The 14,279-nt window shown below is 36.6% G+C and overlaps 1 protein-coding gene across 1 annotated transcript; it reads right to left on the bottom strand.

Annotated features, from left to right (window-relative positions):
• Positions 1-3,289: 3,289 nt before the first annotated feature.
• gucy2f (guanylate cyclase 2F, retinal) lies at positions 3,290-12,078 on the bottom strand (the record flags this gene model as incomplete). Its single annotated transcript, XM_082178926.1, has 18 exons — positions 3,290-3,478; positions 4,084-4,169; positions 4,675-4,769; positions 4,863-4,961; positions 5,131-5,305; positions 5,493-5,685; positions 5,771-5,934; positions 6,736-6,884; positions 6,996-7,145; positions 7,270-7,426; positions 7,568-7,744; positions 7,835-7,915; positions 8,437-8,565; positions 8,658-8,754; positions 8,852-8,936; positions 9,588-9,942; positions 10,029-10,330; positions 11,334-12,078. The coding sequence occupies 18 exons, from the start codon at positions 12,076-12,078 to the stop codon at positions 3,394-3,396; spliced, it is 3,324 nt and encodes a 1,107-aa protein (XP_082035052.1). The 3' UTR covers positions 3,290-3,393.
• Between the last annotated feature and the right edge of the window lie 2,201 nt (positions 12,079-14,279).

The following is a 14,279-nucleotide window of genomic DNA, read 5'->3' as shown; positions in this document are numbered from 1 at the left end:
CAGAATTTCACTTGGGCCAATTGAAAAATTTAGATGTGATCAGTCACTGGAAAATTTTGAGTTGGGGAGGTTAGAATTTTTTAACTGTGAAGAAGAAGGAAGACTTCTGCCAGGTCAGAGGTCAGATAACAGAAAAAGAGAAGATCAGCACCGCTCTGATTCTGGCTGAAGCAGTTTTTAGAGACTGCTCAATTTTGTAAGTGTCATTCAAAGCAAGCATGGATCATGACTTTTCATTCACGCTCTCTGTGATATCATCTTGTCTATTTGGTCTATTTGGTGTTTGTCTGTCACAAGCATATACATTTCATTGTAGACAGGAGTTGCATAGAAAGATTGTAAAATGGTGAGCAAACAGCATTTTAGATCATGCGTTCCTCCCTGCCCTCGCTACATCACGGGTGGGGATACACACGATTTGTGTGTTGTTTGTCTTGGAGCAGAGCATGCACTGCCAGCTCTCGAGGGGTCTGACTGTGTACACCGCGAGCTGCTACCGTCAAGGATGCTCTACTCCCGCCGGGCGCTCTTTGAGGAGAGCGCATTGTGTTCCTCGTGATATGCATTGCATATAATGTGTGCTGGTCAACTAGTCTAAAATTAAGAAACCCCTAGAACAGTGAAAAAAAACAACATTGTGTGTACATTTAAGATAGACTACTTAATTTATTATTCCAATATCCAATTATGATACTAAATCCCACAGAAAAAAGGGCTTCTATTTGTGACGTGCTGTCTTTGCATTCGAACACTGCACCTTTTAAACAGGACACGCATTATCTGAATAAATGTTAGCCAATACAAACATATTTATAGAAAACAGTTGACAATGAATAGACAGGAGTCTTATTCTAAAAACAATATCAAGTATAAGTTAGACGAATCCGACATATAATGAGGGCTGTGTTAACAGTATAATGTCCGTCATTTAACGAATTAAAAAAAACCAGTGCTATGATTGGTCGAACTCTTCTTCTTTTGCTGTTGCTTGATTTGAGGACTGCGTGTGCACAGAGGCATCACCAGGTTTTTGCTTATTTTAGAGTGACAAATCGTACCAGCGTACTTTGAGGTCAAAATGCTTATCCGCTACGCAAAATGCGTACAGGTTGGTAGGTCTGCACCGGTGATGTTGTTAGCATCGAGGCAGATGTTGACACTTATGGGGGTTGTGACTTGTGCCGTGTCTACATTAAACATCGACTGGCCGGCAGAGAAGCAGGAAGTTCGTCATAAAAGTAAGCTAGACGAACACTTCCTGACCTCCTCGTCGGGACCTGCCTTTTTCCCCCGGTTCTCCACACTGAGGTGTGGAAGAAACAGGTTTCTTATCGAGTCTTTATTTTCCAGACGGTCAGACCTTAAATTGTGCCTCAATCCTGGGGCTGAAGGAACATTGCTATGGGCTGATGCCTATGGTAGCTATCTACCTAGCAATCTCTCCCTTGAGTCAGGATCATCCCTGAAGGCCCAGACGTTACCCACCAAGTCGGTCAGAACAACTTCGGCTTTGCTGTGTAAAGCATATTCGGCAGCAGGTCAGGCCGCAGCATGCCTGCACACCATGTCCATTCTGCAGGCATACCAGGATGACCTGCTAAGAGACCTTGATGATGAGGGCGAGGGTGTGGGCCAGAACGTATTAAGAAAGCTGTGCCGGGCCACAGATATATCTCTCCGGGCCACCAAGGAGACGGCCAAGTCAGTCAGCCGGTCTGTGGCAGACCTGTCGGCTACGGAGAGATATTTATGGCTAAACTTGACTGGTATGAAAGACAAGTTTTCTCATGGATGCCCTGCTTGCCTCTTCGGCGATGCTGTCACCTAAGTTGTTGAGAGGTTTCAGGAGGCAAAGAAAGCTGGTGGCAGTGTTCGAGAGATCGAGGCTCCGTTGCGACTCCATGGGCATTCGCGTGCTGAAAATCAATTGTGCTTTCACGCTTCGGCTGGAGCCAAACATAATAATCAATCACATAATGATTATTTAAGGTTTCAGACATTTAAATAAACATAAGTGCTTGCAAAAATACATTTAAAGTTTGTTAAATACACACTGATGTCTATGGAACTGGCAATAATAATCCTTTCAATAATAATTTGACAAACTGTTTTATTCATATCAGATACACATTGTATAGGTGACTATAGTTTACTCTATTCTTCTCTGTTTATCGGTCACTTACTTTAATGTATTTTGGGAGAAGTGGTTGAATTTATGTGTTGTAAATCCGACTGTTGTAAGATCCGATTCTCTGAACTGTGGTGCAAACTAACATGGCGGTTCCCATCAGGCATTATAGATCAACTAACAGGGTCATTATAAAGGTGTTTAAATGACAAAACACATTCACTTTCACATAATTGAGAATCAGAATATCAGTTAGTTCATGATATAGTTAACAAATTTGTGAATATTTTGAATAAAAAAAGGAAAAACTAAATAAAACCGTTTAACAGAAAATGTAAGTTATCATTTTAAACAGCTTATAAGGCAGTCAATCCCTCTCAGATAAACCCAGCCTACATGTTTAATACAACTTAAACTGCAAAGAAACTTAAACATTTCATTTTATATCCAGTACAAGCACAAGTGCTTCATCAGAGAGAGAGATAGGACCCTTTATTAAACTGATTTAATATGTCAAATAAAAGCAGTTGCCCTGTTTACTAAATGTATGGCAACTAATATGAATTATTCTGCATAGTATAAATAATTATTTTTGCATAAATTAACAGAACTCACAGAATTATTGCATTCCATTTTGTAATTTCTCTTAAGCAACTTCTTAATCAGCAAACACACAGTCACGTTTCCCAATTTTCATGAGTCCAGAGACAGCTTACAGCAGCCTTGCATTTGTAATTGCTTGGTATAAACCAACCTCAGTCAATTTGGCTTTTGCATAAACATCGCTAGAATATCGCATTTGGTCTTAGCAACAGATGTCCACTAAGCTTCGTCAAATCTGATTATGTCACTACATTGTTTTTTGGTTAGAGAAGATCAAAGAAAAGTAATTAAAGCTCCCCATGAGTAATAGATGGATGAAAACACAACATGTGAAACCTCTGTGAAAAAAACCCCCAAAACGTGGACTCGCCTTTGATACGGGATGCACATGGGGCGGCTCTGGGGCCAAAACAGATCAAGTGTTAGACATTGGGAAAGAAACACACTTTCACTGACTACCTGTTCCTCAGCTGCCATTTCATTAGCGCTGTTGTTTCTGCTGTGCTGGGCAGAGTCGGATTAGACAGACGACAATCAATCCTATTAAAGTAGTCTTTGTAAGCTGCACTGAAACACACATGCTCGAATTGTCCTTTGTGTCTCTCCCATGCAACTTGTCATGTGTCTTTCCTTCTTCGTCAGTTTTAACATCCTTGCGCTTCTCAGATTTTGGGATTGTCCACTTGTCTGTTGGCCTTGCGAAATATTGACTTGACCTCCTCCGTAACCATGTCTTGCCAGTTATCTCTAAAAGATGAAAATTGATGTATAAAGTTATAAACGATAACGACAGACAGAACTGAAGATTCATTTTAGCACTTTGGTAAGTAATGCACTTCACAACAACTGAAGAAAAATAAAATAAAAATACACAGCATGCACGAATAAACGGACATGCAATTAGTCCAGCACAATTAATGAACACCATCACGGCACAAACCCACCAGAAGTAAACCTAACCACATGACAAATACAGCACAACATGCAAGATACTACCTCCTTGCAATTAGCTATGGGTTCATGCCTTTTTCTCAGCTTTCCTTCTCCTGTAAGCCTCAATGTCCTCAGGTCTCAAACCATGGTTGTCTTCCCTGATGCATAAATCCAATTATCCCATTTGTAAATAGTATCCCATTCATAAGTACAACGAGAATTATTCTAAAGCACATAAATTAATCTGAAAGTGCAATTTATTCGGAGAAAGTAAAATAAAGGGCAATATAATGAAAAGGTCAAACTGCTTTACATAAATGTATATATGTTTATAATATTTTAAATGCTAAGTTTATTTTAAATATTGTAGAAAAAAAATTATATGTAAAATAAATGGTTAAATATTATTCAAATCTTACCCTGGTTTGATCTCTGGTGGTTTTGGCAAAGGATTAGTAAAATTAGATTTTCCAACAAGCCAGTATGTCTCTTCAATGCCTTTCCCCTAAAAAAAATCCATGAAAATGAATTTAAAAAGCTAAAAATATCCACAGTAAGTTAGTGCTTACACTACCATTTAAAAGTTTGGAGTCAGTTTAATGTTCCTGAAAGCAATTTAAAATATTAATTTTGCAATTTAAAAAGAACATTTTGATAAAAGTGTAATTCCTGTGATGCCAAAGCTGAATTTTCAGCATCATTACTCCAGTCTTCAGTGTCACATGATCCTCCAGAAATCATTTTAATTGACTGATTTGCTGCTCAAGAAACATTTCTTATTATTATCAATGTTGAAAATAGTTTCTTTAAAAATAGCATTTATTTGAAATAGAAATATTTTGTAAGATTATAAATGTCTTTACAGTCACTTTTTCACAATTTAATGCATCCATGCTGATTAAAAAAATCAAACTGACCCCGTACTTATTAACAGTAGTGCATATTAAGAAATTATTTTGTTCAAATATAATTGTATTAATTATGATTATTAAAAGCGTTTGTTTTAGTACCTTCAGCTCAGTCTTTCCTCGAAGTTCTATTTTGTAGCCATCGTTCAGTGAGTGGAGAATCTTCACTGTACTAATGTTCACATGAATTCTGTAAGCTGATGGAAATGATGTTTATTGACCGATCTTCTCATTACATTACAGGGTTAGTATATCACATCTGTAAAGAAAAATATCTGAATGGAACATACGCAACCCTGTAGATTCCATACGAGAGGCGGTGTTGACTGTGTCTCCAAAAAGGCAGTATCTAGGCATAGTTAGACCCACGACTCCAGCAACACACGGCCCTGGATAGAGAAGAAACATGATACTGTAAGATAAAGGATGCAATATTTTATAACTACATATTTGGACAATGAAATTGAATCTGTCAAAAAGATTGCATGAGCTTTACAAGAGCTTTTTCATAACATTGCCACTAAGCGGATAAAAACAGCTGGAGATTGAGAGGCTAACCTGAGTGAATGCCGATCCGTATCCTGACTGGAACTTCTGGCATGTGCCGCATCTTGAAGGATCCCACGGAGCTGAGAATATTCAGGGACATGTTGGCGATCTCGGCTGCATGCTTGTTGCCGTTCTTCTTCGGCAGCCCGGAGGCCACCATGTAGGCATCTCCAATGGTTTCAACCTGTGATGAAGAAGAGTTAAATGGCTTTTCATGGAAATCGATCGGCATGTTGTCCTGGACATCCAAGCCAGTGTTATTTTAGTATCATTGAGATACTATTAAAGTATCGAAGGCATTTGTCGCCAATTTCCAAAAATAACTGTAATAACATTGTAATAACCCTGTAATAACCCTGAACCAAGCTTACCTTGTAGACATCGTGGCTGCCCAGCACAGCATCAAATAGGGAGTAAAGGTCATTGAGCAGATCTACAACCTCAATTGGATCACTAAGGGATGAGATGGTTGTGAAGCCTACAATGTCACTGAAGTAGATGGTGACTTGATCGAAGTACTCTGGCTCCACAGAGGCACCGGTTTTCAGAGCTTCTGCCACAGAACTGAATGAAAATTGAAAAGAAGTTTAATCTGACATCCAGGAACATGTCTTACTTGAGAAGTGTGCTGGAGAATGAAAACACTCACGGAGGAAGCATCTCAGCCAGAAGCTTCTCAGTCCTCTGTTTCTCTACCTCCAGCTCTTCTGTTCTTTCCCTGATCAGGTCCTCCAGGTTAGAGGAGTACTGCTCCAGCATACGCAACATGGAGTCAATAATATTGGTCTTTTTGCCCTTGTTGATGAGCTTGAACTGAGAACAGACCATTAAGATGCATTATGAGTGAATAAAAAAAAAAATCATTAGATGTAGTTGTCTTTTAGACATATGCCAAGAAACTTTAATTAAAGTGTCTTTATTTGTAATGTTCCTGAAATCTAGAAATACTGCTATCCATGCATTTTGTCATATTATAAATAGAATATATAAATACACTATACCATTTGGGGTCTGTAAGATTTTTTCAAAATGTTTTTGAAAGAAGTCTCTTATGCTCACCAAGGGTTTATTTCATCAAAAATACAGCAAAAACTGCAATATTGTGAGATATTATTACAATTTAAAATAACTGTTTTCTATTTTAATATATTCCTGTGATGCAAAGCTGAATCTTCAGCATCATTACTGCAGTCTTCACATGATCCTTCAGAAATCATTCTGATATGATGATTGGGTGCTAAAGACACATTTCTTATTATGTTTTTGTGGAAACCCGTGAATTTGTATAAAAAAAAAAAACAAGTACATTTTCTGATGAATAGTTCACAAGACTACATTTAGCTTATGATCCATTGAATGAATCCTTACTGACCCCAAAATTTTAAATATGAAAATAAAAATAATAATAAAATAACACATGAAATAAAGCAATATAATAATAAAATATAACTAATATAAAAGCAATAAATATTACAATAAAATAATAAATTAATATAAAATGTCTGACCTAATATTTTGTAGAATCATTATAGAAAAGTAAGCCAGAATTTTTTTATCTACGTTCCTTAGATCCTAAGGCTTTTAATTCTGTTAGCCAATGCACTCAAAGCTCACCTGATCAAAGATCTGATCAAAAGCAGGCCTTCTATCAGGCTGTTCACACCAGCACTGCTTCATTAACTGGATGCATTCCAGTGGAGCTTGATCTGGAGCTACAGTGGGCCTGCACATAGGCGGAGGTTTCTTCACCTTCCTTATTATCTCTGTTGATGCAATAAACATGTCACTGATAATACCTGCCCAGTTCCTGTTATCACAGCCTGTTTACCAGTTCATCAAACTAATACTGTAAGAACAGTTTATTTACAACCAACCTTCAGGAGTCAAGCCCAGCATACAGTACGGCGCTCCTCTGACGACTACTTCTTGAAGTATAATCGCGAAGCTGTACACATCTCCTTTACATGTTCCTTTCCATGGACTTTCCGGATCTCTGAGAAATTCAGGAGCTGTCCAGAATAGATCTGAAAGGCAAAGAATTGCCTTATTATGTATTTTTTTTCAATATCAGGAAATTAGATGGAATAAAAGTGAGATTTGCATTGTAAATAAGTCATTATTATAATTTTTTTAAATAAATACCCATACCCTCTGGATGTGGGGTCTCCTTTGGAGCTTTCTGGGACTCAAGAATCTCATTGTAACCATAATCAGTGATCTTTAAGACAAAACGTCCATCAACTACACAATTACGAGACTTTAAGTGTCCGTGAGGAAATTCCCTGTGGTGAAGATATTTCATGCCCTATTGGATGGGTAACAGAAACCATCAGATTATAATGCAGACAAAGACAGATATTATATCGAAAGTGCATAATGGATTTGAAAATGATCTGAAGGTTATTAGAAGTTCACATTTTCATAATATCATAACATTCGAAAGTACCTTGATGAGATCCAGCAATAAAGAGGATTTAAACATCCAGTCCAGTTTGACATCTTGATTTCGAAGGAGGTCATGTAGACTCCCCCGAGAACAGTGTTCAGTGACGATGGCAAACATCTCACAATCGGTGAAGAACCCCAAAAACGGATTGACATTTTCATTCCGTAGGTCCCTCATCTGGGAATTATAAATATGACAGGAACCGTCACTCAAAGAACAAGCTCATACCAAACTGTTTGTTTTAAATTAAAGGTTTAGAGCGAATACCTTCGTGAAAATCTTAGTGGTGCTCTGTTTAACCTCCTTGAAATGTCCTTCCTTAAACTTTTTTAGCCATACCCAGTCGCCCTGCAAAGATCAAACCGGCTTGCATTTACATTTGGCAGACACTTTTATCCAAAGCAACTTTCATTGCATTTAAAGAGAGAGTTTGGCCAAAAATAAAAAAAAATCATCATTTTTATTTTCTCACCCTCAAGTTGTTCTAAACCTGTATGAGTTTATTCCTTCTGTTGAACACAAAAGTAGATATTTTGAAGGATGTGGGTAATCAAACAGTTGCTGGTCCCCATTGACTTCCATAGTATGGAAAAAAATATACTATAGAAGTCAATGGGGACCCACATTCTTCAAATATCTTTGAGAAACTTTGCTTTAGAACAACTTGAGTAAATGATGACAAAAAAATATTTTGGGGTGGACTATCCCTTAAAGGTACACATTAACATTTTATCAGTTCTTGCTTTCCCAGGGAATCGAACACTTGATCTTGGCGTTGCTAGCGTACTGTTTGAGCTGCAGGAAAATTTGGTCAAGATAAAAAGACATGGTGTGTTCAATAAATAAAATGAAATGACACATAAAGTCACCTCATAGACGGCCACGTTTGAATTTTCATGTGTTGCCGTTGCCGTGCTGTTCACAGAGCGAGACCGATCGCCATTGCTCTTCTCCTCAATGTAACTTTTTGAATCGCTAAGATCCTCAAGGGTGATTTTCTGTGAGCAAAGAGTGCATAATAAATGTAGAAAATATAGTATAACATTTTCAGAAAAACGCGCTTAATGCTTAATGATGAGGTGACGCATACCCTCTTGCTCAGCTGCGGGTTGATGAAGGTCAGGTCCTCAAGCGTAAGCAGGATTCTGTTGGGCCCTTTGATCAGCTGGATTTGTTGGATTCGCCTCCTACAAAGATCAGACAAGATCAGGTACAACTTCTTGCTTCTATATATTCATAAAATGAAATAAATCATAGGTTCTATTAAAATCACAGCAAAATTACCTTATGAATAGAATTATGACAATACAACCAAGAACTATAATGAAGACCGTCACAAACGCTATGATGACGTATATTAATTCCACACCTACAACACAAGAGAATGAATTAGCTGACAAACACATAGCATATAAGTTTCAAATTACATATAAATCAATATGCATCAGTTAATGGTGGACATATGAAAACAACAATGTCATTGATTACAAGCGAAAAGGAAACTGTTTTATTTTTTTATTTATCTTTTAATAATAATAATAAAAGTTACATATAATGCATAAAATTATATGCACCAGTTAACACAATAATCAAATAAAACAGCAATAATATATTTGTTAGCAAGATTAAAATAAAATATTACTGTTTAATTTTAATTATTAATTTTAATTAATCATTCCTTAAAATTATTATTTTTTAAATAATAGTAATAATAACATTTATCATTTACTAAATGACATTGAGCATATTTGCATTTAGCTATTTTTAGCATAAAATACTTATTTATATTTCTTAAAATTATTTGACTTTGAATAATAATAATAGTTTGTAATATTGATCATTTACTAAAAATATTGAGCATAAAAATACCAATTTGCTTAAAAAGCATTATACACAACTGCTAATGTAACTATGACACATATATAGAAGCTGAGAGAAATGAGTGTGACTTTTAAGTGTCGAACAATTAAAAGTCAAATATCTGTTTCTCATTGAACAACACTGTGTGTGTCTGTCGTACCTCCTGTGCAGATGGCATCGGGATCAAACCAGCAGCTGGAGTCTGAAGGTGGAGGTGAACCTCCAGGGAAATGAATGGACTTGTTAGCGAACAGCACCATGTCCGAAGTCAGGTCTACTTGAAAACAACGATACATTTGAGTTCCCCAGCCATCAGTATCCAGGATCACGTAGTTGGTCTGCCCGTTCCCTTGGGCGTCTGTGCGGATGTTCTGGTTGAACCCCGAAAATGTGATGTTCCTCGTGTAGAAGGCCAGGTTGGACCCGGAGAACCACTTACCTGCTCTTCTGGCATTGTGCATGGACTTGGCAAACAGGTACAAACTGTTGTAGATTGTACCAAAGAGAGGAGAGACCTGAAATTTAGCAGAATATTTTAATCGAGCATTTTATGCGAGTGTACAAATAAGATTCATAATGTGTCAAAGTGCACCACCCACACCTGCTCTGGCTCTTGTGACACTATCAGCTCTCCAAGTCGTTTGGCCATATTGAACGCTTCGTTGAATGACATCAGATCTGACTCCACGGTCACGGTGAGCACAGCGTCATAGGCTTTGCGCAGTTTGGTGTTGTTTTGCAGTGGGAAGTAGGTGGTGTTGGTGTAGGGTAGGCTGTACAGGAGTGTGTCGTACGGTATAAACACATATCGACCATTTGTCAATCCCATGTCATAGGCCTTCATCAGGAAAGAAGATTGTTGCTCTCCTCCAATGAGCACTGAATGCATGCACATAATGATGACTGAAACATACATGAAAACTGAATTAATTCATGTTGAATTTTAAAAGCATTTAGGACTAACATGCGGTCTAAGCAGTAGGTTTTATCTTAATATAACATGCTTTATTTAAATTCTAAAAGGACCATGATCCGAAACTTTTAGTTTGACAATTGAAGACAAACCTTCAGTCAGTGTGCACTGGAAAATTAATCTTTAATTGAGTAACAAATGTAGAGCATGCTTTTACACGTCTGAATAAATGCGTTACGTTTTTTTGTTGCAGATAAATCAATTCTATCAAAAGAAAGTGAAAATGATGAGAGATTAAGTCAACTTTAAGCTGTCATCTGTTTAATCATACAATATAGAGGACACCGGGGCTAGTTGTCACATGAGCTGTGAACTATAGGATTTTGAGTGAAAATTCCAATTACAGCAATGCTTGTTTTATTTTTAATTTTTTTATTTTTTTGTAAGCAGTGATATTGTATGTTAGTTTAAAACACCAAGTTCTCTCTCTCTTCCTAAAATAGTTTTTGTTCCAATTACCTGTACATATACAAATGCTTAAAGTAGACAATAAAACCACAGTAAAGTTATAATATTAATAGTATAGTTATATTTATATATATTTTATATAGTATTTATATGTATTATAAAGATATTTAAAAAAAAAAATTATAATGAAAGGTTGACCTTCAATTATAATATATAAGGAAGAGTTGTCATGTGTTTTAAATGTTAAAAGATTCCTATTTATTAATCACAATATTTATTGGTTAAAACAATGGTTTGTAAAACAATTACATTATTGTTTTAGTGTTTAAACATGTCATCTTAAAAAGTCTTTCAGGTTTATATCTACACACACACACACACACACACACACACACACACACACACACACACACACACACACACAAAACTCTGAGAAATCATTGTAAAATGTGTGGCAAATAGCCATGTCCTCTCCTCCCCTAAAATGAATGTTTATGCTAACAATGCAAATCCAAAAGACTTTACCTTTTATCTCCCCTGCGTTTTGAATGCTCATCAACGTGTTCTCCAACATAGTGTCATTATTCCCCATGGACGCAACAATGCCAACAGGAAGGCCCTGGTTTCTGAGAGCACTAGCCAATTTGGCAGCCGTGTCGATCCATATATCCTCATTAGAAGACACGATGCCTATGTTAGCCCAGCTGAAATACTTAAGCACCTTGTAAAGCACCCGCGTCGGAGATGGTAAAGTCCGGGCAAATGTTGGGTAGCCCTGGACCCGGTCTAACTCATAGTTAATGCACGCCCATGAAAATATAGACTTGTCCCAATTCTTACCCATGAGCAAAGCGGCATTGCAGTATCCTGGATTTGTAGGGCCAACAAACGCATCAACTACGTTCTCATATTGTAAAAATGAGGTCAATGCTTTTGACGTCTCGCAAGCTTCCTGAAGGATGACAAAGTCCATTGTACAGCCCAGGTCTAAACTAAAATCCTCGTTTATGCGGCCAACAGCCAGTCTGGACGCAATGGAAGGAAGTGCTTTAGAGTAATAAGGGTCACAGTTCCAAGGCCCCAGGACTCCTACTTTGAAAATCAGGCATTGGACACAGCATGGGAACGTCAACACACCAAGAATGATCCATAGTGTAATGCTGTAAAATGGAAGTGTTGAGAGGCTGTGTCTGCTCCTGAGGACAGGGCAGCAGGGGTAACTGGATAACTCCCATAAAGCACCTCCAAATGGGAGGTGAATATGTCGCATTGTCCTCCTTTAGAAGCCGTTATGAGAGATGGACGTCACAAAGAGACACCTGGAAAACAGCAGATTAGATATGAACTGGAGTCACGGCACACTTTTAGCATCATTTTCAAGGCTAAACATTCAATATATAGACTATTACTGTTACATAATAGCTAGGCTGTATATTTAATAAAATCAATTTATAATGTTTTTGACAGGGAATATTTTTTGTTTTGGCATCACTGAAAAAAATGATTTTTTGCTGCTTGTTCAAATTGCTTAATTAAAATGAGCTTAAGCAACACAATTGCTATACATTTTGTCCTAACCTAATTTGATTGTGTTCAATCTGCTTAAATATATGTAAAATGTAAGTTTACTTAATCCGTTTGTGTTTGATTACATGAATGATTTGTGTTGCATTAACTGAAACTGGGCGGTGCTTGTTAGTTCCAAGCATGCTTTGCATACGGCTGAATTAAGAGAGAATAAATGTTGAAATTAAGTGTTATTGTATGTGTTTTAGAGAAAAGGGGAAGACTTGATAGTGTGTAATTGTGTTTAATCTTCAATTACATTGTAATTATTAGAACCATTTAAATTACATTTAGTACCATTGTGGAGAAGAGTGGAGCATTTGGTTAGCCTGTGGACTTAACTAACATATGCTGGCTGAAGGAGCATGTAAATCTTAGCATTAAAGATGCTAATAAGTGCTATTGCTAACTATAGTCTGTTGACTCAAGTGTGTAACACTAAAATAAATGATGTCTTATTGAATGAATGAATATATGAATTTGATACCTGAATCATATCAGGGAGCCTTTTAAAATGTACTTTGAGACTACTTAATTGGATCATTTTAAATGACTTAATTCCATGATGTTGAAGTTAAAACAAATTATGTTTGTTTAACTTAATCGATTCACGTGGAACCGATGTACACTATTAAATCATGTAAATCCAACACAATATTTTTTTTCAGTAGTATTATTATATTTTCTTAGGTTATTGTTGTATTGTTTTGTTAAAAGCTTCATACACTAGAAATAAAAAAAATACGTGTATCCACTACATGTAAGCTAGTGCACAAAATAAAACACATTGCTAAATAAAATATCATTTAGAAATTGAACTTACCATTATTCATATGGGCCTCTTGATGCATGAAAACATTTCCACAAAGTATTAACTTTTTCTTCCAGTGGGTTCTTTCATAAAGTAGATGTATATCCTTCATAGAGTTACACGGTCAACTTTCACGACGGTTTTCCAGCATCAGTCGTTCCGTGGGCATAAATAAATGTGAGCAGATCTCAGCTCACAAACAACAGTTTGCTGAGGCTTGTCAGTGGCGTTGAGAGATTCAATTTAAGCACCCTGGAGAGCTACTTAATGCCTGCAGTCATCAATAAAGGTGTTCTTTTGCACCTTCACAATTCACACCTAACGTTCAGCGACATTTTCCAGCTTTACTGTTATAAATATTGCTGTACAGAAATTCTCGATAGTGTTGTCAATTTGGGCTAAATTATTTACCTTAGTTTCGTTATGTCGCAGGTTCCTAGAATCCTTGACGATTTTAAAAAACAACAAATACATTTTATAGTAAAACAAAATGGAAAGCGATATTCGATATAAATCTCCTTGAAAATATCAAAAGGCCTAGAGGTTTCTCTGTTCAATGAAAGTCCTTTGAAAGTGACCCGTGGATGAATCTAATCCATACTTGGTCAGGGACAAAATAAGAGGATTGCAGACACACGTTAACGCTTCAGACCCGCCACCTTTACTGACTGAGCTAGTCATGAAATCAATTAGTTACCTTTATAAGAAAAATGTAAGAAATATAAAATATTGTTGTTAATGCACATTATGGTGTAGGCTACAGTCATCACAAGCGTTAAAGAAGACGAAGACATTTTGATGCGCTGAAAAGAATATTATAGTGCACTGAACCAATCATAATGCCATACTAAGTGATTTTCAGCATATAGGCCTACATTTTATTTTAGGCTACATTCACTTATATTTTATATTCGTGGTAAAAGGTAGAAATCGTTATAAAAAAAGAACTTGTGTAAGTGTAAGGATTTTGGAAAATTTGTGAATTAAAACAATAAAAAGTAATAATTGTATTGTTCAAAACAATAAAATGTTAAAATAAGTTTTCAAAAATGTTTTTATTATTAAAAACATGCCTTGTATTATTTATGAACACC

Source organism: Leuciscus leuciscus (genome assembly GCF_965113295.1).
Source record: "Leuciscus leuciscus genome assembly, chromosome: 9".
Classification (NCBI taxonomy): domain Eukaryota; kingdom Metazoa; phylum Chordata; class Actinopteri; order Cypriniformes; family Leuciscidae; genus Leuciscus; species Leuciscus leuciscus.
This window is presented reverse-complemented; position numbering and strand designations above follow the sequence as displayed.